At 46.8% G+C, this 26,195-nt stretch overlaps 1 protein-coding gene across 1 annotated transcript in view; it reads left to right on the top strand.

The window, feature by feature from the left end:
* LOC104300065 (collagen alpha-1(VII) chain-like) overlaps window positions 1-26,195 on the top strand; it is a 142,318-nt gene that overhangs the window by 12,676 nt on the left and 103,447 nt on the right. The window contains exons 2-6 of the mRNA XM_054177846.1: window positions 18,379-18,518; window positions 21,832-22,012; window positions 22,425-22,584; window positions 23,295-23,388; window positions 24,438-24,611. Of these exons, the coding sequence (XP_054033821.1) occupies window positions 18,449-18,518; window positions 21,832-22,012; window positions 22,425-22,584; window positions 23,295-23,388; window positions 24,438-24,611 (679 nt within the window). The 5' untranslated portion in view covers window positions 18,379-18,448. The remainder of the gene's footprint in view (window positions 1-18,378; window positions 18,519-21,831; window positions 22,013-22,424; window positions 22,585-23,294; window positions 23,389-24,437; window positions 24,612-26,195) is intronic.

A 26,195-nucleotide genomic window follows, 5' to 3' on the forward strand; every position in this document is an offset into this window, starting at 1 on the left:
CTACCACCACTGTGGGCAACTCTTGGACAGTGTTTCATCACCCTCAGCATAAAACCCATCCTTCCTTAGATCTAGTCTGAATCTCCCCTCTTTGAGTTTAAAACCATCACCCCCTTTTACTAAAACGTGGTCACTTTTTCATCCTTGGCAGTATTTTTGCCATCTGCCTACTTGGACTGTCTCTGAGTTGCAATACAGCTCTGTACCTGTATCCCCAGTTAGCTCTGGGACTGGCAGCAACATGTCAGTGGCAGCAACATCCCAACATATCAGTGATGTAGATATGCTGCTCGTGTTCGGGGAGTCAGTGTCTCTGGACACTATTCTGTGATGTATCCACCAGCTCAGAGCTACCAGATTTGCCCTCCAGCTCTGCAGGGTGTGATAGAGGTTTCCCTGGATTTTCCTGGGCAGACATGTGGGCAGACATGTTTTAAGGTCCCCAGCGAGGAACTGTAACAGCTATTTCTAAACCAACAACCATTTACTAAAGAGAGAGAGAGAAAAAAAAACACTTTTCCTGTGAGATTTTTTTGTCATCCTAAATTTAGAAAACCTAAAAGGTACTGATGATCAAAAGGAGATTTTTAAAAAATTCTATTTCTCCTTTTCCTTTATATTTCTCTTCTTCTCTTTTTTTCTTCTCCTCCCCCACCTTTTTCCTTATATTTTTTATTTTCTTTATATTTCTCTTCTTTCTGTTCTTCTTATTGTTGTTTTTGGTTTGGTGTTTTTTTTTTTCTCTTTTCCCTTTTCTTGTTACTTTTCTTTCTGTTTTTCTTTTGCTGGTCTCCTTCTTCTCCTTAAGCTGATGAATAATACAGACTGGGAGCATGTAAAGTTGTTCACAATATATCCTGTACAAGGCACAGAGTGAGGGTCACACTTCGATAAGTACCAGTGTCACATGCCAACGCCTGCCTCCTTTAACCAATCTGCCTGTGCACCCTTGCCCTGCTGTCCCATGCTGAGTGGCTGCACTTGGTTTCATGCTGGAGACCAAATGCGGCTCTTTGCTGCCAACTGTGCAGAGATGTAGGTTTGGTCGTGTCTTCTTCTTGAATTGCAAGCAACAGAAACCAGCCCCTTCACCCAAACCACACCACTGCTTTAAGGAGGGCTGCTGTTGTCCCCCTGGGTGCTGGTTCAATCTTTTGTGTTGCTACTGGTATTTTTCTGTGAGAAATGGGCAATTCTCAACATGGTAATAAAGAAATGAAAGGAAGAACCAGGTAAAACTGTGGTGATCAGGAAGACCCACTCGATGTAATCCCATTCACATGTGTGTGTGTATCTTTTGTTCTCTCAAAGTTTCACTCTTCTGGTTCTCATCAAGAGACCACAGTGTGCATCCAAAGGAAGCTAAACCATCTTTATTCCATCTTTTGAGAAATTGGGGAGCAGCAGAATGAGATGGTGTGGTAGTTTCAGGCTGATGCCTAGAAAGTTTTCCACAGATTGAATAGAAAAGTAGTAGAATGTAAATAAATTACCATGGGGGAAATAAAGTCTAAATAATCCCTTTGGTCTGATTAATAACATAGAGTTAATTGTATAAAATAACTCTTTTTCTTTGTAGCTTCTTTGGTCCAGCTGATACTGGCTGGTAGGTTTTGCTTAGCTGCTGCTGACCTTGCTGCATTCTTGTTGTGGCTAAGTACTAACAAGCTATCCTCTGCTCATCTCTCTCTCTCTCTCTTTTACCTTGTATAGTGTGGGAGAAGGGAAGGGGAAGCTATGGTTTTGTCCAGGGGGGTTCTTGTGTTGTTTATAAATTGTAAATATATGTAAATATTGTATATTTTGTACATATTCATTGCACTCCATATTTCTAAGATTTTTTATATGCTTGTAAATCCAGCTTAATTTGCTTTCCAACTGAGCTTGTCTGGCACTTTTATTTTGGGGGGGTAATTTCAACCCACCACAGATGGCTTGCTCAAGCTGCCACAAGCCAGGGAGGTAAAGGTGGGCTTTGCTGTTTCCCAGTGCTTTCCCTCCATCCCCGTACTATGTAGCAGTGCAGCAGGCACAAAACTGGCTGCAAAATCTGTGGCTGTTGTGACCCAGCAGGAGATGAGCATGGAGAGGAGCTGGTGCTTTCCATCCTCTCCACCTTCACCCCATGAAGAAACCCCTGTCCTTTACCACAGTATCTCATGGTTTCTGTCCTTGAGCCCTTGCCCACTGCTCTCAGAATCTGCAAGTTGTGGAACAAGGCACATCTCCTCATGCTGTCACTGTGAGATCACTCTGTGGTTCTGGTAAGGTCAGGCAGCTCCCCAGCTTTCTCATATGCTTTCCTCACACTTGGTACAAACACTTGGGGCATTTCCTAAAGTCCATGGGCCCAGGAAAGCCATCACAATCATCATCTGTCAAAGATCTATAGAGCTATCCCTATCCCATCTTCAGCACCCACACCTGCTCAGCTGTGGACATCTGCCTCTGTTGTGCTGGTTAGTGGCATCATTGCTTTTGGTAAGACTAAACAATAGGTTTCTGCTGGTTTTGCTTGAGAAGGGTTTACATTTACTCATACAGTAGCTCCTCTGAGAGGCTGACAAACAAGACTAGTGAAGCAGCTGGAAGTGGTTCAAAGAAACAACTCTCCCAGGTGCTGGTGGAGGAAGCTGGGAGATGAGGTGGTCACTATAAAAGCTCATTAACCCTCCTACCGGTTTTGAGGAGGTATTAAGTTTCCCTCTTGCAGGAGTCATGGATCACTTCATGTCTCAGTGCAGCCTCATATTTGGAGGTGCTCTCTCAAGACTTCATCTATCAAGAAGCAGATGTTGTTTTCTGCAAGGTCAGCTTTTCTCCATTTCTGTGTCTCTTTTTGCCTAGCTTTTGTTGGTCTTTCTTGAGAGACCAGTTGAGGGTGAAATGAGGAAGAGTTTGATGCCTGTCCAGGTATGTCTTTTATAGTCTGACTGCAAAAGTACAAAGAACCATTAAATAATTCTTTCATCAGGCATTTGAATGAGCTTCTCGGGGAAGTGGTGGAGTCACCATCCCTGGAGTGTTCAAAACTGTGTAGACATGGCACCTCAGGGCATGGTCCTGGTAGTGTTGGGTTGATGGTTCAACTTGATGCTCTTTTCCAGCCTTAATGCTTTTATTATTTCATTAAATGAGTGACCAAGTTGAGGCCCCCAATAGCTAAAGGCATCTCGGGTGTTGCAAGATGTTAGTGTGCTTTCCTTTGAATCAAGCTCAGCATGCAAAATTCAGAGAGGTGAAGTCAGTGGAGATGATCTTCAATATTGTAGCTGGTTTGCTCTTCCTTTGGAGCTATGACATGCCATCAGTGTCCTTGTCCTGGAGAACTATTTCTACTGAGTTCAGTGGACAGAGGGTCAGGTTAAGCTATGGTAGACCTCCTTTCTGGAGGACTCTGCAGCTGGATGGAGATATTGAGGTGCTTTGGAAAGCTGGGGAAAGCCAGTTGGAGAAGAGGAGGGAGAGAATAAGGAAATGAAGCTGCCAAAGACCTTCATGCCAGGAGGAGGAAGTGGTGGATAAACAGGAATGAAGGATAAACAGGACTGGAGGGAAGAGATCTGCAAGGGGTGGTGGTGAAGTGGGAAAGCTCAGCAAAGGGGAAAAAAATGGGAACATAATTTTGGACAAGAGGAAAAATTACTCGAGTAATTTTGGGACTGAATTTATCAAATGAGAACATTTATCTTGAAGTGGGAGTGATAACAACCATCCTGGGAGCTGTAAATCCTAAAAGCACAACTGGTTTTTATGAGACTTCACTTAGCATCTTTACTCGGGGCTGTGCTTGCCTCCAGGTATCATGCCCAGGCTTTCAGCCCCACCAAGGCACAAGGACATGAGAAACAAGGGCTGGTTTTCAAGACAGAGGTGGTTTGGGATCAGAAAACACTGCTGAACCTTTTCTGGCTTTTATCTGATTAATTATATGCTAGTGCCAAGACACTTTGCTAAATATTAAGCCTGAACTTTAGAAAATGGAAAGCCTTTCTTCTCCGGGAAGGCTGGCATTCAGGCAAGTGACGACTGCACATGAATGATCCTCTTTGTTTGCCTTCCCTTGCTTTCCCCTGATTGCTTTAAAATATTGCTGATTGCTTGAGTAGCTGAGAAGCCTCTCTTGGAAATCTACCAAATGTGCTTCAGCAGAGGTTATTTTAATGATTTGCATTTGGCCTGGATTTGGTATTCTCATACACACACTTTTTTTTTCTTTGACAATTAAAGGACCAATTTAATTCCTCACCCCTGCCCTGTCCTTTTGATGGAAGCTGTTTGGCTCTAGAGTTTGGTAACAATGCACAGCAGTGTTCAGCTCCAGGTGTTCTTATCACACCCCTCTATTCTGCCCTAGTGAGGCCATACCTGGAGTCCTGGGTCCAGTTCTAGGCTCCCCAGTTCAAAAGAAAAAGAGGAGTACTGGACAGTTCAATGGAGTCTACAAAGGTGCTGAGGGGCCTGGAGTAAGTCTGAGGAGGAAAGGCTGAGAGCCCTGGGGCTGTTTAGCCTGGAGAAGAGCAGCCTGAGAGAGAATCTTCTCAATGCTCAGCAAGAACTAAAGGGTGGGAGGCAAGAAGATGTGGCCAAATTCTTCTCAGTGGTGACCAGTGACAGGACAAGGGGCAGTGGGCACAAACGGGAACCCGGGAGGTTCCCCCTGAATGTGAAGAAAAAATTCTTTGCTGTGAGTATGGTGGAGCTCTGGAGCAGGCTGCCCAGAGAGGTTGTGGAGTTGTCTTCTCTGGGGAGATGCCAGAACTTCCTGGACATTGTGATCTTGGGCAACCTGCTATGGCTGAGCCTGCTTTATCAGAGGAGTTGGACTAGATAATTCCCCAAGGTCCATTACAACCTTTAGTACTCTGTGTCTGTGATTCTCCTGTGCATATTTGGCTTCTCGCTGTTCAGGGGAAATTCAAGGAGCATCCCAAAGTGCTCTTTTGCCCTTTGTGTCTAGCATCACTAAGGATAAAGCAGTTTGCAGCACAACAAAGGTCAATCTCATCTACAACCTGCACCAATAGTCACGGGGCTGATAAAGCTGGTTGTCCTACATGTCTGGACCCCCTTGGTTGGCTTCTCACCTGTCTAGTTGGACTCTCTCCAGTAGGCCCTTGTCTGCCTTGAATTGGGAAGTCCATAACCAGACCCTGTAGTCCAAGTGTGGCCTCACTAGGGCAGAGGAGAGAGGATTGAGAACCACTCTCAGGCTGCTGGTCACACTTTTTAATGCACCTGAATTGAATCATGTTCTTTGTCAATGAAGAAACCCTGATGGACCAGGATAAAATAACTTTGAGTGGTCAGGCACTGGAACAGGTTGCTGAGGGAGGTGGTGGAGTCCCCATCCCTGGAAGCATTCAAAAAAATGTGTAGGCATGGCACTTGGGGACATGGTTTAGTGGGCAGGGTACTGTTGGGTTGGCAGTTAGACTTGAAGTCTTTTCCAACCTCAGCAATTCTGACTCGGTGTCCTGCCATCCCTTTGGGTACCCTGCTTCTGCTTGCAATGCATTTGAGCTGGGTGGTACAAGCATCTCCTGATTGCCCCACACTGGAGTTGTGAATAGATTTAATTGCTGGAGACAGATGAAATTGCAATTAAACCTATTCAGCCAGATAATAAGGCATTCAGGGCTTTAGGAATTTTATAGGGTTCGATTAGATTTAGTTGCCAAGCCTGAACCTTCTGGATTTCTCCCGTTGAAGTCAGCAATTGACAGGCAAACCTCTGCTTACAACTGAAGAGCAATCCTGGAGAGAGCTTTGGGAGATGTTTTCAGCCAGGTATGGTCTGAGCAGGTGGGCAAATTGTGAGTGTAGCTGGAGATGAAGCAGTTAATTCCTGGGTTGCTTTGCTGGAGTGAGAAACGTCAGCCTAAGTGTTTTCCCTTCAGGCTCAAGCTGGTGGGAAGGGATGAGAAGAGCTGCCCTGCACCCCTCCTTTTAAACCTTGATTTAAACATCTGGAAGCAGGAGCCCATCAATAATTTGAATGTCTTTTAGCAGCTGTTTGAGACTAGGCTTACTTATTCACGGGGTTGTGAAGATCCCATAGGCAGTAATAAAACGTGAAGCTCTGAGGACACTTTGTACCTTCTGTTCACCCCTGCTCCCCTCCATCCCCTTTGGCTTCTCATGGCCCTCCAGAGTCAGGATGGGGCTGGAAGTCCCTCGCACTTTCAGTCTCAAGCCGGCATGTTCCTATTCACCCTGAGGGCTCTTGTCTTTCACTTTTCTTTTGTCTTTGACCTTTTTTGGCTTGTTTATCTCCTGAACAGAGGATCTCTAGCTGCAGGCACAGGTAGGACCTACTGCAGTGAGACCTGCTCTTCATCAGGTGTGGAGTTACAGAATCACAGAACAGTTTGGATTGAAAGAGACCTTTAAAGGTCATCAGGTCCAACTCCCTTGCAGTAAGCGGGGACCTCTCCAACTAGAGCAGGTTGCTCAGATTTCCAATTAACCTTACCTGGAATGTTTCCAGGGATGGGTCTTCCACCACCTCTGGGCAGCCTGGGCCAGTGTCTCACCACCCTTGGTGTAAAAAAAAATGTCCTGGGGTGCAGCTTCTCTGTTTTTGAAAGGAGGAGGAGCTGATTGAAGCTGGGAGGTCCTTGTGCTCCCATGAGAGTGAAATGTCAGCTCTTTGGAGCTGATGTCCCTCCCAGTAGCTGGAAACCTCATCTGGTGTCTTTCCCATTCTCAGCCCTGCAGAAACAGTCTGCCTATCTCACCAAGAGTTCTGTGGTCATTCCACCATCTCCATGCCAAGAAGGCAAGTATGACACTTATGTCCTTTCAGGGGTAACTTCCCAGATGTTTAAACCCAGAGAGTGGACCCCAAAGTCATCTGCATTATCTTCACAACTCCACAACTGTTTCTTGCTGTCTCTTGATATCAATCTCATTGTCTTCCATCTGAGACCATATCTTAGAAAGCTCTCTGATTGTTGTAACATGAGACAAAGTGCAATCACAATTTTGAGATGTCTTGACTCATATACCCACCATACCTTTTCAACAACAGTGTCAGACCTCCAGTGTACAGCCATAAATCAGTCTTGCACCCCATTTCTGGTGTTTCCCATCTTCTCCAGGTGCTGAAAGCCAGCCTGGATTCTTTGGCCCCCTGGAAACAGAAACTATTTCTCTTCTTCTCAACTCTTTCCACAAGGCAGCTCCTTCCTTTACAAACATCCTGGTTATTTTATTATTATTGTTTTATGCCCACAAGGTAAGGAGGAGGGCTGTTCTCTCACACCCCCACCCCTTTCTCCCCCCTTTTCACTCCCACATTCCTTTCAAAAGCATGTGGGGTGGCATCTCCTCTCCCAGCCACACTCCACTCCACTCAGTCCCAGCTGCTGGCCCGCAGGGAAGGAGCTGGAGTGAGTTGGAGGTGGGGGATGCCTGGAGCAGCCCCTCCTCCTGCCTCATAACTTCCTCCAAGCCTAAGAGGAGTTTTGCTGCAGCCCAGCCGACACAGCCACCACTCTGGGACTGTTGGAGCCTCTCACCCATGGGGAGAAGCCAATGTGCAGCAGCTTTGTCCAGGTGAGCAGCACTGTCTGCCTGTCCCTAGCTGTCTGTCCCAGTATCAGGTTTTCTATGCTCTGTTGTTGTGGTGTTTTTTTTTCCCTGCTCTCTCCCGTTCTCGGGTTGCAGTTAAATGAAGTGAGAGTGGGCTGGGGGTGATGGGGACAATGAGGAAATAGCAGCTCCTACCTGAGCTGTAAATTGTGTCCAACTTCCCAGTGTGTGGCACAAGTGAACCACTTACTGCTGTCTCAGAAGTGCTTGGGATGCCCCAAACCTGCCTGAAATCTGAATTTGGGGGGTGGGGTGGGGGGTGTTTTGCAATTCCTGTGATGGGACATGGCTCAGAAACATCAGCTGGTCTTGGATGCAGGTTCTGAAGAAGGGTTTTCATGTGCAGCACATGATGGGTTGTTTTAGGGAGTTTTGGAGGCTCTCTGGAAGGTTTTGCCTCCTTTGATGCACCCAGCAGATCTGAGCATTGAAATGGGCAGAATCTGGCCCTGGGAAACTTCCCACCTTTGGAATAAGGAGCTGGAGTTGTCTTCTAATCATGTTTAGTTGGATTGTGAGAGATGGATGTTGATAAAATAGTGAATCTTGGATCAAAGCAATGGAATAGACCTCCCTGGGACTGGTTGTAACTCCAGACAAAATGGATATTTCTCCGTGAGCAGCAGAAAGGGTGGATCTGTGGTCATTCCTGGATGGGAAAATTGGATGATTTTAATGGGAGAAGTTGCATAGTTCAGGGTGGGCTTCTGCTTTGCTGCAGTGGGGCCAAACTGGATCTACAAAGCTTGTAGGATTGCAGTGAATGCCATGACCTCATGTGCATGCAGCTCTACATTGTGGGTCTGCTCCTTTCCTGACCCAGCAGCGAGTCACACAGCCTGGGTTTTCTGCCTCAGTAGCACCAGTGGTGATGGTCACTGAGATCCTTCAGCATCAGTCCACCCATTCCCACCTCCCCCTATAGATGCTGAAATGATGTCTCACAGGGGACAGTGGTGATTAACAATTTTGTTTGGCTGCTATCCATTCCAACCCCCAAATAATGTAATTTATGCTTGCAGCCAAGAATTACAGGAAAGTGCTTTTCTTCTGGGGAGAGAAGAAAATCAGCCACCAGGCAGATGATTCATGGGGTGTCGGAACAGTCTTTGTGGCTCTGACAAAGAGATTGCTTTGTAGGATGGAGTCTGCAGAAATTGCTCTCTGCATGGTGTTCTTGCATGTGTCAAGTACAGCAGAAAGCAGCTGGATGATGTTTTTTGGGGGTTCCCTATGCTCCTCTAGCGGGGTGTCTTCTGCAGACATCTCCAGTGTCCCAAGCAGTACCAGAGCAGGTCATGCACAAGCAAATGTGTCGGGCGGGGAGATGCCTGAGGTTGTTTGGAGGGTTGTCAGGTAGAATCACAGGTTGAAAAGAACCCTCAAAAGCCATCTTGTCCAACCCCCCTGCAGTGAGAAAGGACATCTCCAGATCAGGTTGCTCAGGGCCCTGTCAAGTTTGACCTTGAATGTTTCCACCACAGCTCTGGGCAACCTGTTCCAGTATTTCACCACCCTCACTGTGGCCCCTCACCTGGCACTGTCCTCAGCCTGGCTGAGGTGGTGATACTCATACAGTGCAGGACTGGGAATATGCAGGATATTAGGGATGATTTTTTCTCTCTGGAGTCTGTTTGAACAGCAGCTGCTCAGGAGTTTCTCACTGGAGTAGCTTTGTCAGCTATCCCTGCTCTTAACTCTTGGTGCACTGCAGCTCACAACTGAAAGAGGGTTTGTGTGCATGAAAGCTTGTCTGCTTTTTCCACCTGCCTTTCCCCAGCACAGCTTGTCTCATGTTTCAGCTGTTATCAGCTTTTCCTGTCCCATGCAGTGCCTGCCCACCAGATTTGTTCCTCTGACCCTGCTCACTCCAGACAATGGACAAGGGAAAGAGCAGAAATACAGCAGAACATTTCCAACTCCATTTTCTGCTCGCCTATACCCCTGCCCCAGGCAATGATGCAGACATGATGTCTCCCTGATTACAGGAAAGGTCATCTTACCACCACCCAAGGCTTTGCACCTACAATGGGGAGCAGACCTACAACCTCTGCTGGAGGGAGGCAGAGCAAAGATACAATTTGGGGATGGTTTGGGCCTGAGCTTTGGACACGATCCTCTACTGAAGAGACTATTTTGTAGCTGTCAGGGACCTGGCAGCACAGGTCTGTGTAGGTGGGAAAACCCATCAGGGGAGTGGGGAAGGATGGATGTGTGTAGGTGCAGGGGTGACTCTTTGCTTGGAGGAGTGATGCTTTCAGCTTGCTGCAGCACCTGGAGAGTGGTGCAGGTGGTGGGGAAAGGTGGGTGATGAGTTCATCTCATGCCTCACCTTTAGAAAGAAAGCAATCAATTATTCTAAAAGTGAGATTTTGTGGGTTCAAGTCCTTCAGTGGAGCTTGCTGGTTGGCAGCTGAGTGCTCCAGCTCAGGGACTGGGTGTTCTTCCCATGCCTGGGGGAAGGTGCTCTCGTGCTTGCTGGGGAGTGAGATGCCTCTGGCTCAGCTCCTCCAATTCTTTTTCCATAAATCCTCTCCCCTGTATCTTGAGGAAGCACAGACCCAGCAGCGACTTCTGATAGACTGGGAAGAACAGAGAGAAACATCCACGTGAGTTTAGCAGCATCCACTGCACCTTTGGTGGGAGCATCCTGTGGTGCCCCAGAGTGGTGCAAGTGGGCCAGAGTCACCAAGACATCCTGGTTGGCATGGGCCAAATTATGGACCTTGTACCACAGATAAGTGATTTTTGGGAAGGTTTCACTGCTGCCATGGTTTATTTGGTAACACTTGCCCATCAATATTCCCCTCAGCACCTCATGAACTGATTTGCCCCTTCCCTGGAAGTGCTCAAGGCCAGACTGGATAGGGTCTTAAGCATCCTGGTCTAGTGGAAAGGGTCCTTGCTCATGGCTGGGAGGTTGGAACCAGATGACCTTTAAGGTCCATTCCAGCTCAAACCATTCTATGATTTTGTTTCTACAGTCAGTCCATGAAAACCCAACCAGTGTAGATGGATATGAGAAGACAATTCTCTCTTAACAATTAAACCAGCTTATAGTGGGTATAAAGCATGTGGCACCAGACAGCAAGTTTGCAGGGAAGTGAAAAACAAAGGTAGGTAGCAAATGGCAGATTATGCCAGTGCTGGCCTTTGAGGGAGATGTCTGTCTGTCACAACATGCTTGCTTCAATGCCCCAGTAACTCAACCAGTGCTGCACATGAGACCTAGGAGACAAAAATAGCCCAGATCAAGATGCCTGTCTAGTTGAACCATCTCAGCAATATGAAAATGCCAAGAGAATATGGAAAATTGCATTTGAGAAGCATTTCACTTGCTTAATAGAAACTGAAGCTGAGATTTGTGGTTGCTCTATCCCTTTCAGAGGGGACTGTCCACACGAGGGCAGCTGGTATTTGCATCATACCTTTATAGAATGGTTTGGGTTGGAAGGGACCTTAAAGATTGTCTGGTTTCAACCTCTGTGGCATGGACAGGGAATCATGATCACATCAAGAGACTACAGAGAGAATTCAAGGCCTATCATCATCATAGGAAGCTTTGTACAAGCATAGTTTTCGGGGTTATCTTTTATGGTGGGATGGAGATATCCCCACTGAGGTTGAATCCTGACCAGGGTTGAGGAACATGGTTTTAAACTATAGGTCCTGGGCAGTTCTTTGTGGGGTTGCATGGGGTAGGAGGTGTAGATTGGCAGGGTCAGGCTGCCCACAGAGGATAAACCCCATGTACACGCCTTCCTTCCCTTGTTTGTTTGTACTGTCCTTAGCTGTGGTCCTTGTTGCAGCAAGAGGGAAGGGAATCAGCTGGAATGAGTTGGCATCAGCCCAGAGGCAACAGGGATCTGCTTGGAGAATTTATCCTGCCACAAAACCAAGAGGCTCCCAGGGGATATGGTTGAGATTTTTGTTTTCTTTGTCCCAGCTCCCAGTCTCTTCAGTCAAGCTAAGGAGCATTCTGCATGCCCCATCCCTGGAAACATTCCAGGTCAGGTTGTCTGGGGCTCTGAGCAACCTGCTCTAGCTGAAGATGTCCCTTCCAACACCAACCATTCTGTGATTCTATGAAACCTTCACTGCACTCATAGCTTTTCTTTTTTTCCAATAAAGAGAAGTTGTGGTTCAGACAGAAAACCCTACTTTGTTTGCAACAGCTAGAGAAGCAGAAAGCATCAATTCCCCAAAACTAGGCCTTCTGGAGATGAAGACAGAGAGTGGCTGGAGATTATCTTCACAATCACCACCCAACTCTAACTTCCTGCTTGGAAATGTTTCCAAGTTGAAGTAACAGAGTACTTTTACTATTGTTAATGTGTAACCCTGCTGTGTGGGAAGTCACCATGATATGGAAGAAAGAGGTCCAGGTTTCATTTCCAGGACTCATAAGGTACTTTGCTTTTCTCCTTGATGTTTTTCTCCTTGATGTTTTTTAAGCTGAAATGGTTCCAGATGCTGCTTGTATAGTTTCTGCAGGAGGTGGGAGATGGCAAAACCAGCCCCAGCTGGATATGACTTTTCAAGCTGTCCCATACTGGGAAGGAGGTATCACTTGCCACGTTTCCAGCAACTTGCCACCTTTTCATTGGCCTGGATGCCCTCTCCCCAGCAGGGAACAGTCAAAAACCCGAGGAGGTTTCTCCTCCATGAAGTTTTGCCCTTAAATGTCTTTTTCCTTCAGATTGGAGCAAATCTTGACCTGCACTTTGCTTCGCGTTGTGTGAACAACTGTAGGAGCTGCTGAGGAGCATGTTGGAGCTCTGATGGATGGAAAGAGGATAGGGCAGAAGCATAGAATGGTTTGGGTTGGAAGAGACCTTAAAGACCATCTTTTTCCCCTGCCACCAATGGGGACTCCTCCCACTAGACCAGATTGCTCGAAGCCTCATCCAGTCTGGTTTGAAACACTTCCAAGGATGAAGCATCCACAAGTTATTTGGGTGACCTGTTCCTCGCTACAGTGTCTCCCATGTCAAAAGAGTCATAGCCAATCCTTGCCATGCTCTTAGGAGATCTACTGAGACATTAATCCAGCTGCTTTTATACATGATCCCCATCTCTCTGCCACATCTGGAGAAACAAAGGCTCTGGGGTCTAAAGCTTCAGTTGGTGGGACTGGGAGGCCAGCAGCCCTGTGGGTCACTGCCTTTGAACAAACCAGGCACGTTCAGCTGGGTGCCGAAGCGGAAAATAAGCTTCCTCCAGCTACCACTTCATCTTCTTTTATTGAGCAGCCTCAGAAGATTTACCCTCCTTCCATCCCCATCATCTCTGTTAAACATTACTACATGGTGCAACCCTTTTAAATCAGGAAATCAATGGAATTTATTAAAAAAAGCAGGGGGGGGGGGGGAACCTGTTTTCTCAAAGCTCTTGCTTCAAGAGCGGGAGGGGAAGCAGTTACCCATTCTGCAAGGAGCAGCACTTTCTCCTGATTGCTGATGCTGCTGTTTAAACAGGCTCCATGATGCAGCTTGTGGGCAAAAATGCTCCTTGGAAAAGACTTCCTTGCTTTAAATTCCTTCCATGCCATGGCTGAATTGCCTGGAGGCCTCTAGGAGAACAAGGTGAATTGATGCATCTTGAGAAGCAGAGGGGAGCAGCAGCTCTGAGGGCTTGGTGTTTGTTGGGTTTTTGAGGAGGCTGTTGTCCACCTCTGGGAAGCTCAGCTCTCTGTGAGTCACCTGCAGGATATTCAGCTGCAGTTAGTGCTTCTCCTACACATTGTTAATTCTGAACACTTTGGACTATGTTGGTTTGGCCTGGGAGTTGTACAAAAGGCTTTCAAAAAGACCAAGGGTAATCCCTGCTTCTTTGGACTTGATTTGAGCTCTGTTTTTCAATACCAGTTTGACACAATCACAGAATGGTGAGGGCTGGACAGGATCTCTGGAGATCATCCAGTCCAACCCCCCTGCTAGAGCAGTCACCCACAGCAGGTTTCCCAGGATCACAGTGTCTAGGTGGATTTGGAATCTCTCCAGAGGAGACTTCACAACCTGAGAATCCTGCTCCAGTGCTCTGGCACCCTCACAGGAAAGAAGATTCTCTTCATGTTCAGGTGGGGCCTCCCGGGTTCCAGTTTGTGTCCATTGCCTTTTGTTCTGTCACTGGGCACCACTGAAAAGGATCTGGCCCAATCCTCTTGCCTCTCCCACCCCCCATTTAGCTCTCACTGAGCATTGAGAAGATTCCTCTTTACTTTTCTCCAGGCTCAACAGCCCCAGGGCTCTCAGCTTTTCCTCCTCACAGAGATGCTCTAGGAACTTCAGCACCTTTGTAGGCTCTACCTGTCTCCGATAGTTCCCTGTCTCTCTTGAATTGGGTGAGCCCAGAACTGGACCAAATACTCCAGATGTAGCCTCCCTGGGGCAGAGTGGGAGGTGGGGGGTGGGATGAGAACTTCTCTGTCCCTACTGGCCACACTGTTCTTCATGCATCCCAGGAGACTGGCCTTCTTGGACACAAGAGAACACTGCTTGCTCATGGGGAACTTGTCCACCAGCATTCCCAGGTCTTTCCCTGCAGAGCTGCTTTCCAGCAGGTCCAGCCTTAACCTGTACTTGTGCAGGGATTTATTTCTCCCCAGGTGCAGGACCTTATACTTGCCTCTGCTGAAGTTCATGAGGCTTCTCTCCATCCAGCTTTCCAATTTGTCCGTGTTTTGCACCTCTGCTTGCAATGGGAACATTTTCTCAGCATGGATCAGTCCCTTGGGCTGCTACTAGAGTCCCAGGTGTTTCAGGAGTGTGCCTCCAGCTACCAAAGAGTCAACACATCAGGCTTCTTTAGGGAAATCTGTATTTAAGGGCTTTGGAGAGGAATCAATTACCATAAAAATCTATTAAACAGGAAGCTGGAAACTTTTAGCCCCCCTGAGGCTTATTTCTGTCAGGTGAGGAACAAGCTTTGTTGAACCAGATATTCCTTCCCATTCAAATCTACCATTTTCTTTGAGGTCTCAAAAGACCTTTTAACTCTGCTGCAGCAAACGATGCTGGATCGTGGGAGGGGACCTGCCGAAATGTACACGCCAGGCGTTTCTCTGTGAGTATTTAGAAGCTGAAGGAGCAAACCAGCATTTCTTTGGCAGGCAGTTATGAACATATTTGCTTATAAAATGGACAGACCTTCTAGGTGGCCCCAGCTATTGCATCTCCATCACATCTCCTGAGTTTTTTTTCTTATGTTGGAAAGGTGGCCAGGATACCGAATGCCAGCAGCCTTCTGGTTTGGAACAGCAAGTGCCCAGCAGGATTAGGGCAGCGATTGTCCACCCTGTACTGGGCACCGGTGAGGTCACACCTTGAATACAGGCATCAGGGTTGGGGCCCTCAATCCAGGATGGACATTCAGATTTGGAGTATGTCCAGAGAAGGGCAACAAAGCTGGTGAGGGGTCTAGAGCACAAGTCTTGTGAGAAGTCACTGAAGGAGCTGGGGCTGCTTAGCCTGGAGAAAAGGAGGCTGAGAGGAGACCTCCTTGCTCTTTAGAACTCCAGAGAGGAGGTTGGAGCCAGGTGAGGTTGGTCTCTCCTGTCAGGTAACAAGTGATAGGACAAGGGGAAACGGCCTCAGGTTGTACCAGCAGGGGTTTAGCTGGGACATGAGGAACAATTTCTTCCCTAAAAACATTGTCAAGCTCCAGAAAAGTTGTGGCAGAAGTGGAGTCCCCATCCCTGGAGGGATTTTAAAACTGTAGGTGTGGTGCTGAGGGTCATGGTTTGGTGGTGATGTGGCAGTGCTGGCTTAATGGTTGGACCGGAGGATCCTAAAGGTCTCTTCCAACCAAAACAATTCTATGATTCTGTGCTCAGCCTGCAGCCTTTGAGGGAGCTGCAGAAGAATCTTTCCTGTGCCCAGCTGGTTACTTTCAGGAGACCTGTATGACAACATTTGAGATCTGCTTTCCTTTGTCACTTTTGGCTGAAGTTTTCAATGTTTCTCTGGCTGGTGGGGCAGTGAACTTGTCTGCTCACGTGCTGTGATATAGTGATGGGTCTTGGGACATGCATCTCCATGGACCCCTTGGGAAGGTTAAGCCCAGACACAGTTCTGAGATGGAATTTTGGAGTCTATTTGCAACCTGAAAGGAGCTTGTAGAGAGGTGGGGGTTGGTCTAGTCAACCAAGTTATAAGTGGTAGGACAAGAAGAAATGGCCTCAAGTTGTGCCAAGGGAAGTTTAGACTGGAGATTAGGAAGAATTTCTTCACTGAAAGGATTACCAAGCATTGGAACAGGCTGCACAGGGCAGTGGTGAAGTCCCCATCCCAGGAGGAGTTTCAAAGATGTGGAGACGTCATACTGAGGGACACGGGTTAATGGTGACCTTGCAGTGCTGGGTTAATGCTTGGACTCAAAGGTCTTTTCAAATATAGACAATTCTGTGATTTGGTGAATGGAGTTAGCAGCACTTGGCATGGTTGATCCCGGGGCAGGAGATGTGCGAGATCCATCTGGAGCCACAGGCAAGTGGGACGCAGACCCAGGCCATGTGACAGCAAATCCACTGGGTCTCATCCCTTTTAGACTTTGCTGGCAGGGGTTATTTATTTATACTGAAATATTGGGAGAGTGGAAAGATTGGGGGGGTGGGGCGGGTGGGGGCAGGGAAGGAAGAATAATTTATTGCAAACATCTACAGAGGAGGGATACATGGCTGCCCAGAGAGGTTGTGGAGTTGTCTTCTCTGGAGACTTTCAAAACCTACCTGGATGTGTTCCTGTGTAACCTATTCTAGGTGATCCTGCTCTGGCTGGGAGGTTGGACTCAATGATCTTTAAAGGTCCCTTTCAATCCTTAACATTCTGTGAACATACTGTAAGGGGAACAGCTCAGCCTTTGGCACTACTGCAAGTATGTAAGACCTGCTTTTTTTTCTTATCCTCTTGCAAATTGCCAGGCTACCCACAGCTGTCATCTGATCCAGGTGAGGTAAGAGAGAACCTGGTGGATCAGCTTTCTGGGGTTTGGAGGCAATTTGTTCAAGGAACTGTAAAACCCAGAGAAGTTGTCCCTATAAATTATTTACTGGCAACAGTCAAAGATCAAGGAAATTGCTGGAATTCCTTGGAAAACCTTGAAGTTTATGGGGTCATTTTTCTGCCCCTACCAGGTTTCTCTACAGAGCTCTATGGCAGTTTTAGGAGGGCTTTCACAGGGGCTGGTGGGAACCAATGTCTGCTAAGATCTACTAGAGTGTAGTTTTTTTAATAGGTAATATATATTGTGAATGCCGTGGTGGCACCTAAGCCAGTTGGTGATTCTAGGTGAACTCATCTATCCTGAGGCAGACAACAGCAATAGAGCAAATGGCAGTCCTCCATCAGCCTTGTGCTCAATCTTTCAAGATGAGATATTTTGGGTTACATGGATGGGGAAATCCCAGATCTCTCACCCCACTGATGGGCTGTGGCTGGTTGTAGGTGTTGGAGGAAGGGTCTAGAAGATGCAGAGCAACTCTTCACCCTGTTACATATGTCCCATACTGGGTTTTCTCACCTAGGGTTCCAATGAGCAGATACCCCTGCTGCCTGCAGGGAATTCAGACTGGATGACCTTGGAAGGTCCCTTCCAATCCAAACCATTCTGTTATTCTGATTTCATACCCAGATGAATCATTAAATTCAGCAGGACTTTGGAAGGAATTATGAAAGAGAAAAACAAGAGTGAGAACAACAAACTTTCCTTTCAAATTCAGATAACATCCTTGAATTTGGGATCATCTGTAATCTGGGCTGCAGTCATCTGTCAAGGAGCAGCAGAAGTCAGGTGGATTTTCAGTTCATTGCTGGGAGGCAGACCATAACTTGAATTTAAACCTTAGAAATCTATATCATAACCCCCACAAACATTCAATATGTCCAAAAACTTAAGACACAAGAGTTCAACCTGCCTTGCACATATGAACTTGTGTCTACCAGGAAACTTGCTGAGTTTGTGGCATCCAGATGGTTGAACCCTTTTGAATCCTCTTCCAAACCTTTGCCATGTGAATATCCAGGTCTCTGCTTCACAGAGGAAATCTTCTGTAGAAATTGTGGGAGTCATTAAACCATTCATAGGCAAATAACCAGAGCTTTCATCCCACTTTGTCTGCCACTTGATGGTAAGGTGGATTTCCAAGGACCACAAGAACAAGGCAGCTAATATTTGGTTCAAGAACCTCATTCAAAACAGGCAAATAGAATGGAATTAACTAGCTTGGAAAAGACCTTCGAGATCATCAAGTCCAACCTATCACCCAACACCATCTTGTCAACTAAACCATGGCATCAAGTGCCTCATCCAGTCTCCTCTTAAACACCTCCAGTGATGGTGACTCCACCACCTCCCTGGGCAGCCCATTCCAATGACAAATAACTTTCTGTGAAGAACTTCTTTCTAATAAAGCCTTGAGTGCAGGTGATTGATGTCTGCACTGATCTTCTAGAGATCTATCTTCTGGAGATCTTTCTTCCTTATTTAATTGAGGCAGCAGATGCTTTCCACACCACTAATATCCACATTTGGGCTTGAATTGCCTAAGGTGGTTGTAGCTTGAAGAAGGATTCTGATAGGGAAAGGTGGAGGAACAAAGCTGAGCTCTTCCCTGCAGCCAATATCAGCAGCGAGATGAAAGGATTACTGGTTTTATGGACTTCAATGCCAATTGCTGAAGGCAAGATGAGTCTTCGTAGCTGGCAAAAGCTTCTCTTGCCACTGATAAGGAGATAGGAACATCATACTCAGATGTCATGCCTTAAAGACTCTTTTCTCCTGCAGATGAATGACTCTCTGGGCTGTGTGCTGATTTCAGGAACCAAGAAGAGGCTTCTAAACAAGGAAAAGGAAGATGATGTATGCTCAGATCCTTGCCCTGGCAGTGGCTGTGGTGCAGTACAGAGCTGTAGCTGTTCATGAAGGTATGTGAGAAGTGGGCTACCATGAATGCAGCAGCTGGGGATGATGCTGAGGCAGCACATTAGGGAGAAAAAAGACCTTTCCCAAGCAGTGGTTTCTGCCAGTGGTGTGGATCCAAATGCAGATGCTGACATGGTTGAGCTGTAGCGCTGATGCCTTTAACTTTTGCGTAGGGTCCTGTTAGATTGGGATCACCTGGCTAACAGAACATCTCAGGAGGCAGGTAGGACCTGACTTTCTGTACAAGGGTTTGTGGGGAAATCAGGGCATGCCTCAGTGTTCTGCCTCTAATACTGCCTCAGCTGCTACAGAGGAAGGTGAGGAGAAAGGGAAAACGTGCCCCTTCCTCATTATTTTTCTGACCTCCAAGACCTGATACAAGCCATTCCACGGGGTATATGAGAGGAATGACCTCAAGGAAGCCTTGAAACCTGTTGCTACTGTTTAGAGAGTTGAGACAGAATCATAGAACTGTTTTGGTTGGAAAAGACCTCTAAGATCAAGTCCAACCATCAACATGACACTACCATGGCCATTAATCCATGTCCTGGAGTGCCACTTTTTTTTTAAACACCTCCAGGGATGGTGACTCCCCTACAGCCCTTGGCAGCCTGTTCCACTGCTTGACCACTCTTTCAGTACAGGATTTTTTCCTAATATCTAACTTTGACATCCAAGGTGGCACAGGGGCTCACTTCCTCCCTGGCTCACATTTGCCTGGGCAAACCTACAAATAGCTTTTGGGGAGAAGGAGACAGAGCTAGAAGGCAAGAGACAACCCAAGAGAAGAGCCTCGTGGAGTTTCAGCATGATGCATGGCATCTCTACATCTGCAGTGTTCTGCAGGAAGTGGAGGCTCCTTGTGAGCATCCTGCAGAGCTCCTAGCACTGCTGGGTATGAGCCAGTGGCCCTCTCTATTCAAGTGTTGTGCAGCAGCAAGATCCCAGGCTGTAAAGGTGTAAATTCACTTAGACTAAATCCAGTGAATCCAACAAGGAGTTAGTGGACGCTTTAGTATCAGCCACAAAATTAACTTGATTAAGTTCCTGTCCATCAATTAAGCCAATAAACTTGACTATAATGCTGTTTAATTCCAAGCTGGGAACAGTGCAATAAATCAACATTTGAGATGTCTCTGCAAACCTGTGATTGATGAAATGTGCTGATTTTGGAGGTGTATGGAAATTTTCAAATAAAATCATATTCCCTCTGTGATTAATAGAGCTGTCAAGGGTGGTATTTTCTTGAGAAGAGACCAATCCAAATACATTTAACATCACATCTCTCTGATGACAGCTTCAGGTACCTGATCCAAGAAGCAAATGCTTTTGGGCTTCATTGCCAAGTGGAGCCCCTCAGGAAAGGTGCTGAGCTCTTTGATCTGCATCTCACAGTACAAGCTCTGGCTCTCATTTTGTAGAGAAAGAGGAACCATCCTGCCCTTTATAATCCCATGGAGACCTTGGGCCTTGTTTCTTCCCATTATCACTGGATGCAAATGGGGCAGCAGCATTCATAGAAGTGTGTTGGTTGGAAAAGACCTTTAAGGTCATCAAGTCCAACCATTATGCAACTCCTCCAAGTCTTGTGCTAAACTGTGTCCCTCAGTACCACATCTCTATGGCTGTTGAACACCTCCAAGGACGGGGACTCAACTACCACCCTGGGGAGCCTGTTACAGTATCTGAGAACCTTTTTAGTGTGAAAAAGTTTCTTCTAATGTCCAACCTAAACCTCCCCTGGTGCAATGTGAGGCCATTTCCTCTTGTCCTGTCACTTGTTACTAGGGAGAAGAGACAAGTCCCCACCTGGCTCCAACCCCCTTTCAGGGAGCTGTAGAAAGTGAGAATGTCTCCCAAGTAACAAACAAGTGCTGGATCAAGAGCAAACAGCCTCGTGCTGTGCTGAAAGAGGTTTAGGTTGGATATCAGGAGAAATGTCTTTCCTAAAAGCATTGTCAAGCCCTGGAACGATTTGCCCACAGAAGTGGTGGAATTCCAATCTCTGGAAGGATTTAAGAGACATGTAGATGTGGTTCTGAGGGATGTGGTTTAGTGGTGGCCTGGCAGTGCTGGGTTAACAGTTGAATTTGATGACCTTTAAGGTCTCTATCAATCAAAATGATTTTATGATTCTAAATTCTGAACATCCCTTGTAGAGCCTTCATTAATTCTGGCATCGTCATATTTCTGTCCATGAAATGCTTTTTATTGGATGCCTAAAGAAAATTCCACTGTAAGTGGAAATATTCCTTGATGTTCATTATACAAATTTTCCTGTACACCTGTCCCTTCCATGCCAGCTGTCATCAGATCATTCTGGCTTTTGCAGGAAAAATACTCAAGATGTTAATTCTTTGCAGAAGATACTTTTTATGCTCAGGGCTTCTGGCAACAAGACAAGAGGGAAGTGTTCTAGAGCTGAACACATGGAGCATCCTAAGCTCTCTCCATGCAAAACTCAAGCTGTGCCAGGGGAGGTTTAGACTCAAAGTGAGGAAAAAGTTCTTCACTGAGCGAGTCATTCGTCATTGGAATGGGCAGCCCAGGGAGGTGGTGGAGTCGCTGTCCCTGGAGGTGTTCAAGGGGAGATTGGACATGGCACTTGGTGAGGTCTGTTGGGACAGGTTGGACTTGATGATCCTTGGGGTCTCTTCCAACCTTAGTGATACTGTAATAAAACTGGAAGTCTTGGTTGTTTTAAGGCTGGCAGAGCATGGGTGGCCAGGTTGCCACATGGTTGGCTCATATTACTTCTGGAGACCCTGATGCTCATGATGGTTGGTGAGATGACCAGGGAAGTTGTGGATGCCCCCTGCCTGGAGGTGTTCAAGGCCAGATTGGATGAAGCCTTGAGCAACTTGGTCTAGGGGAAGGTGTTCATGCCCATGGTAGGGGGTTGAAACTAGATGATCTTTCAGATCCCTTCCAACCCAAATCATTCAATGATTTTAAGACAGAGACTAGTTTTAGTGGCCCTGGTGTCCATGTCTGTCTCTACCTATTGAAACCCCCAGACATCCCCCTGCTTCCAGTATGTCCTACATGACTTGATGGAACTGGGTCTCAGTGTTTGTGCTTCACATGAGGAACTTCCCAAGTGAGAACAGCAAAAGGGGCAATTAGGAGGAAATTAGAGAGAACAAAGCAGCCTGTTTATCTGGGAAGCCCATGATCACCCACCTCCTTAGGCCTAAGCATGGTGTTTCTTCTTTAGCTGCAATGCTTTGGGGTTTCACATGACAATGGAGGGGTTTATCTCCTGGCTGGGTCATTGCATGGTGTGAGTTAACCCTTCCTGCTCTTCTCTTTCAGCATGCAGGACGGCAGAGCTGGCTGACATTTTATTCCTTGTGGGACAGTCACAGGGCTCAGGAAGAGAGAGATCTCAATTGGTCAACAACTTCATCAGCAGCATTGTCCGTTCCTTTGAGCATGTGGTGATAGGCAAAGGAGGCATCCGGCTGGCCGTGGCACTCTATGGGAAGACACCAAGGTGGGGCAGCCTATCCTCCTCTACCAGCATCTGTATGTCTACAGCCCTGTGGCTCTAGATGGGCAACCTTGTCTCCATGATTGAAGACCTCTTTCTCCTCTGCTGAGCCCTTTCAAGAGCAGAGCAATGTCAGTAGAGTGGCCATGGGGAACTCTTTCAGGGTGGTGTTTAACCTGAGGAGGCTGGTATCTGACACAGCTACAAGAGATTCCCCACCATCCATTTTTAGATACTGTTTTATGGTAGTAGGGGCTGGGGCTCATACCCTGGACTCCCATGACCACTGTTAGGAGGACTTCTTGCCTACATATAAGCCTAGAATGACCGCTCACTGGTTCTTACTGTTATCGATGCATCCTCGTTTTCATAACAATGTTTTCTTGCTCCTTATCCCCCCATTTCTCTTTCCCAGCATGAGTATTGAGCTCACAGATTATGTGACTATTGAAGAAATGTTGGTGGCAATTCAGGATCTCTCCTTCAAAGGCAGCATCTTACAAACAGGGTTAGCCCTGGCATTTGCAGCGCACTCCATGACTCATCTGGACACACTGCGAGAGGATGCAGCAAAGGCAAGTTACCTTCTGTGGTGATCTCCCTGGTGTCATCCACAGTAGGGATCAGCCCTCCAGCTTCTGTACTTGAAGGCAAAAATAAGCCATTTGGGTTTTATTTATCTGAGTCCAACCTGCCTGCAGTGACCTTCAATTAGATCAGGTTGCTCAAAGCCCTATCCATCCTGACCTTGAAAGTTTCCAGGAATGGGATTTCTACAGTCTCTCTGGGCAACCTATTATTGTAGAGTTAGATAATGGTTGGATTCAATGCTCTTAAAGATCCTTCCCAAACAAAATGATTCTGTGTTCTGCTCTTTCGCAGCTCGTGCTCATGAAAGCTGATTTCCTGGGGCTTAGCCCAGAGGTGTGGGTTATAGAAGGTTTTCATTTCAAGTGCTTATCCCTTTATCATTGAATATAGAATCAGTAAGGTTGGAAAAGACCTCTAAGATCATCAGGTCCAACCTTCTACCCAACACCTCCATGAGCACTAGACCATGTCCCAGAGCTCTACATCTACTTGTTTTTTGAACACCTCCAGGAATGGTGACTCCAGCACTTCCCTGGGCAGCCTGTTACAATGCCTGACCGCTATTTCAGTAAAGAGATAGAGAGGTGGACTTCATCCAAGATCTGAATAATCAGTGTGAATATCCTATAGCCATCTCTGTGACCTCCTTATGTTGTGCACTTTCATTCTCTGGCTCTTATACCCATTCTTGTAGGTAGTTGTTTTGATCACAGATGGGAAATCCAACGACTCAGTTGAAGATGAAGCCCAGGTCCTGCAGGATAGGGGGGTGACAGTGTTTGCTGTAGGTACGTATAGACGACACTAAGTTACATTCAGCCTCTTTCCCCCAACACATCATCTGCACAATGGGGAAGATGCTTGATGCATGACTGTCCTCTCCTCTAAAAACAGCACCCATCCCTAGGCTTAGCAAGTAGTGCAAGTCCAGGGAGCTCACATCTGTGCTGTACTTGGGTGTTTTTTGTTGTCGAAAGCTGATTTATTCCATGGAAATCTGTGGGTTTGCATCTGTCAAAACTACTTGTGAATTCAGGAGCAGTTCAATAAATACTTCCAAAAAAGCCAAAATGTTTTGATGTGGCATTTTCAGAAATGAAATGTTTTTTGCCTTTGAAGGTTTCTCTTAATGGGGTTCAGAGACCAATTCAGCTGCGTTAAAAACCGTCCATCAGAATAATTCCACGAGCAAGGAAAAGTTTTGGCATCTCCCTGCCCCCGCCCTGAGCTATATCCAAACATCTTTTACAAGTCAAATCCTCCCCTTTCCTAAGTCTCAAGGGAAAAGGGAGGAGGGATGGTGTTTCATTGTAGAGAGCCACTGATTTGGACCAATGTGAGGTGGAAATTAGGGTGAGTTGGTTCGTTTGGGTTTGTTCCCCACCCTTTTTTTTTAATTCAGCCACAGGAGAATCCCTCCATTTTCACACAGCCTCCAGGGGTCCTGTTGTCTGCCCATCCATCAGAAGGGCAAAAATATCTCTGTGCCAAAAATGAAGGATGAGGCCAGATCCTGCCTAGCTCTTTTTTATTTTCCACCCAAGAGCTTTTCACCTCTTGGCCCATTACCAGCTGAATTCCTTGGGTCAATTTCTGGCATACCTCTGGAGAACCTTGACCCTTTTCCTTAATGCCATCATTTGCTTTACCACTGCCCATACAGCTTGAGTCTCCATTTCTTATTTCATCCTCCAACCTGAGCAGCACAACTCAAAGCATGGTATAAAACTCAAAGACCAGCACGTTGCTCTCACTTGTTCCTTATAACCCTTGCCAGTGGCCATCTTGCCTCACAGATAATGGTTGATGTCCTCTTTTCCTTCTTTTCACCTTCTAGGAATTAAGGATGCTGACAAGAATGAACTGAACAAAATAGCTTCAGAGCCCACTGCAGAGCATGTGCTTTATGTTGAAGATTTCCACCTGCTCCATAATGTAGCCTCCAAGCTCTCTCGAAGGCTCTGCTTCACTGCCTCGGAGCCACCACAGCCCACCAAACAGACTGGGCAAGGTACATCGGGGCTCTCCCTTTATCCTTCTTTCCACCTGCTGAAACCAATCCTTTCCCAGTCACACCATGGAGATGGACTTCCCACATCCCCTGTTCATCACAATGGAGCTTTAGAGGTTGCATGACCCTAGAGAAGCAATGAGGTCATAGAATCATAGAATCAATAAGGTTGGAAAAGACCTCAAAGATCAGGTCCAACCTGTCACCCAAGACCTCATGACTACTAAACCACGGCTTCAAGTGCCACATCCAATCCCTTTTTGAACACCCCCAAGGACGGTGACTCCACCACCTACCTGGGTAGTGGCTCAGTTGGTAGCACATAAGACCCTTAATGGGAAGCTTGTGAGTTCAAGCCTGCAGTGGGCACTATTGTCCCCCCTACTCTAGTCATGGGGTCTGTGGTGACAGGTTGGACTCGATGATCTTTGAGGTCTCTTCCAACCTTGGTGATACTGAATACTGAGTATAGTACAACTCCTCCTCACCTCAAGCTTATACCTCCTCTGGTACAGTTTGAGACTGTGTCCTCTTCTGGTGCTGGTTGCCTGGGCGAAGAGACCATCCCCCACCTGGCTATAACCTCCCTTCAGGTAGTTGTAGAGAGCAATAAGGTCTCCCCTGAGCCTCCTCTTCTCCAGGCTGAACAATCCCAGCTCCTTCAGCCTCTCCTCGCAGGGCTTGTGCTCGCATCATGGAGCATTCATTGCTTGGGTTCAATGATCCTGTGTATTTATCTTGTGTCTGCAGCTTTATGGTTTGTCTGCTGATACTGGAATCCTGACAGTCTTACTGCTGGTTCAAACAAAAGGAGCAACAATGGACTGTAGCAGCATTTCTGCCCCTTGGGGATTTTCATGATGGACCTCTCATGGTGAACTGTGGCAGCACAGCTCAGGGTCTCAGGAAGACCTTCATTCCTTGCAGAAGATACTAAGTGCAGCCCAAAAGATTTCAGATCTCTCCCCAAACAGACACTGATGATGCAGCAAATCCAGAGGTGGTGGCAATTAACTCCTGCCCCCTTCTTGGCACACAAACTCCAGAGAAGATGAGTTAAAGGGGAACATCATCCAAATTATCAGAAGTCTTTATTTTGAATTTGCTTTCTCTGTGGTTCTGTATCACTTCAGGGCTACTTGTGATCTTTCGTGGAGAGTTCAAGCTTTTCTGGACAGAGCTGATTCTGCCCCTCTGCTTCCTCCTTGGTGTGACTCCACTTGGCGTACTGTCCAGCTCTGGAGTCCTCAGCACAGGAGAGACATAAACCTGTTGGAACAGGACCAGAGAAGGCCACAACAATTATGCAAGGGTTGGAAGCCCTCTGCTGTCAAGGCCAGGATAAGAGAAGGCTCAAGGGAGACCTTCTGGTGGCCATTCCAGACTTAAATGGGCCCATCAGAAAGCTGGGGACAGCCCTGGCGTGTTGTGACAGGACAAGGGTTGATGTTTTTTTCAATTAAGAGGGAGATTTAGACTAGAGAGAAGTAAGACATTTTTTAAACTGAGGGTGGTGAGACCCTGTCCCAAGCTGCCCAGAGAGGTGGTAGATGCTCCATCCCTGGAGCCATTCCAGGTCAGGTT

Source organism: Dryobates pubescens, chromosome Z, assembly GCF_014839835.1.
Source record: "Dryobates pubescens isolate bDryPub1 chromosome Z, bDryPub1.pri, whole genome shotgun sequence".
NCBI lineage: Eukaryota > Metazoa > Chordata > Aves > Piciformes > Picidae > Dryobates > Dryobates pubescens.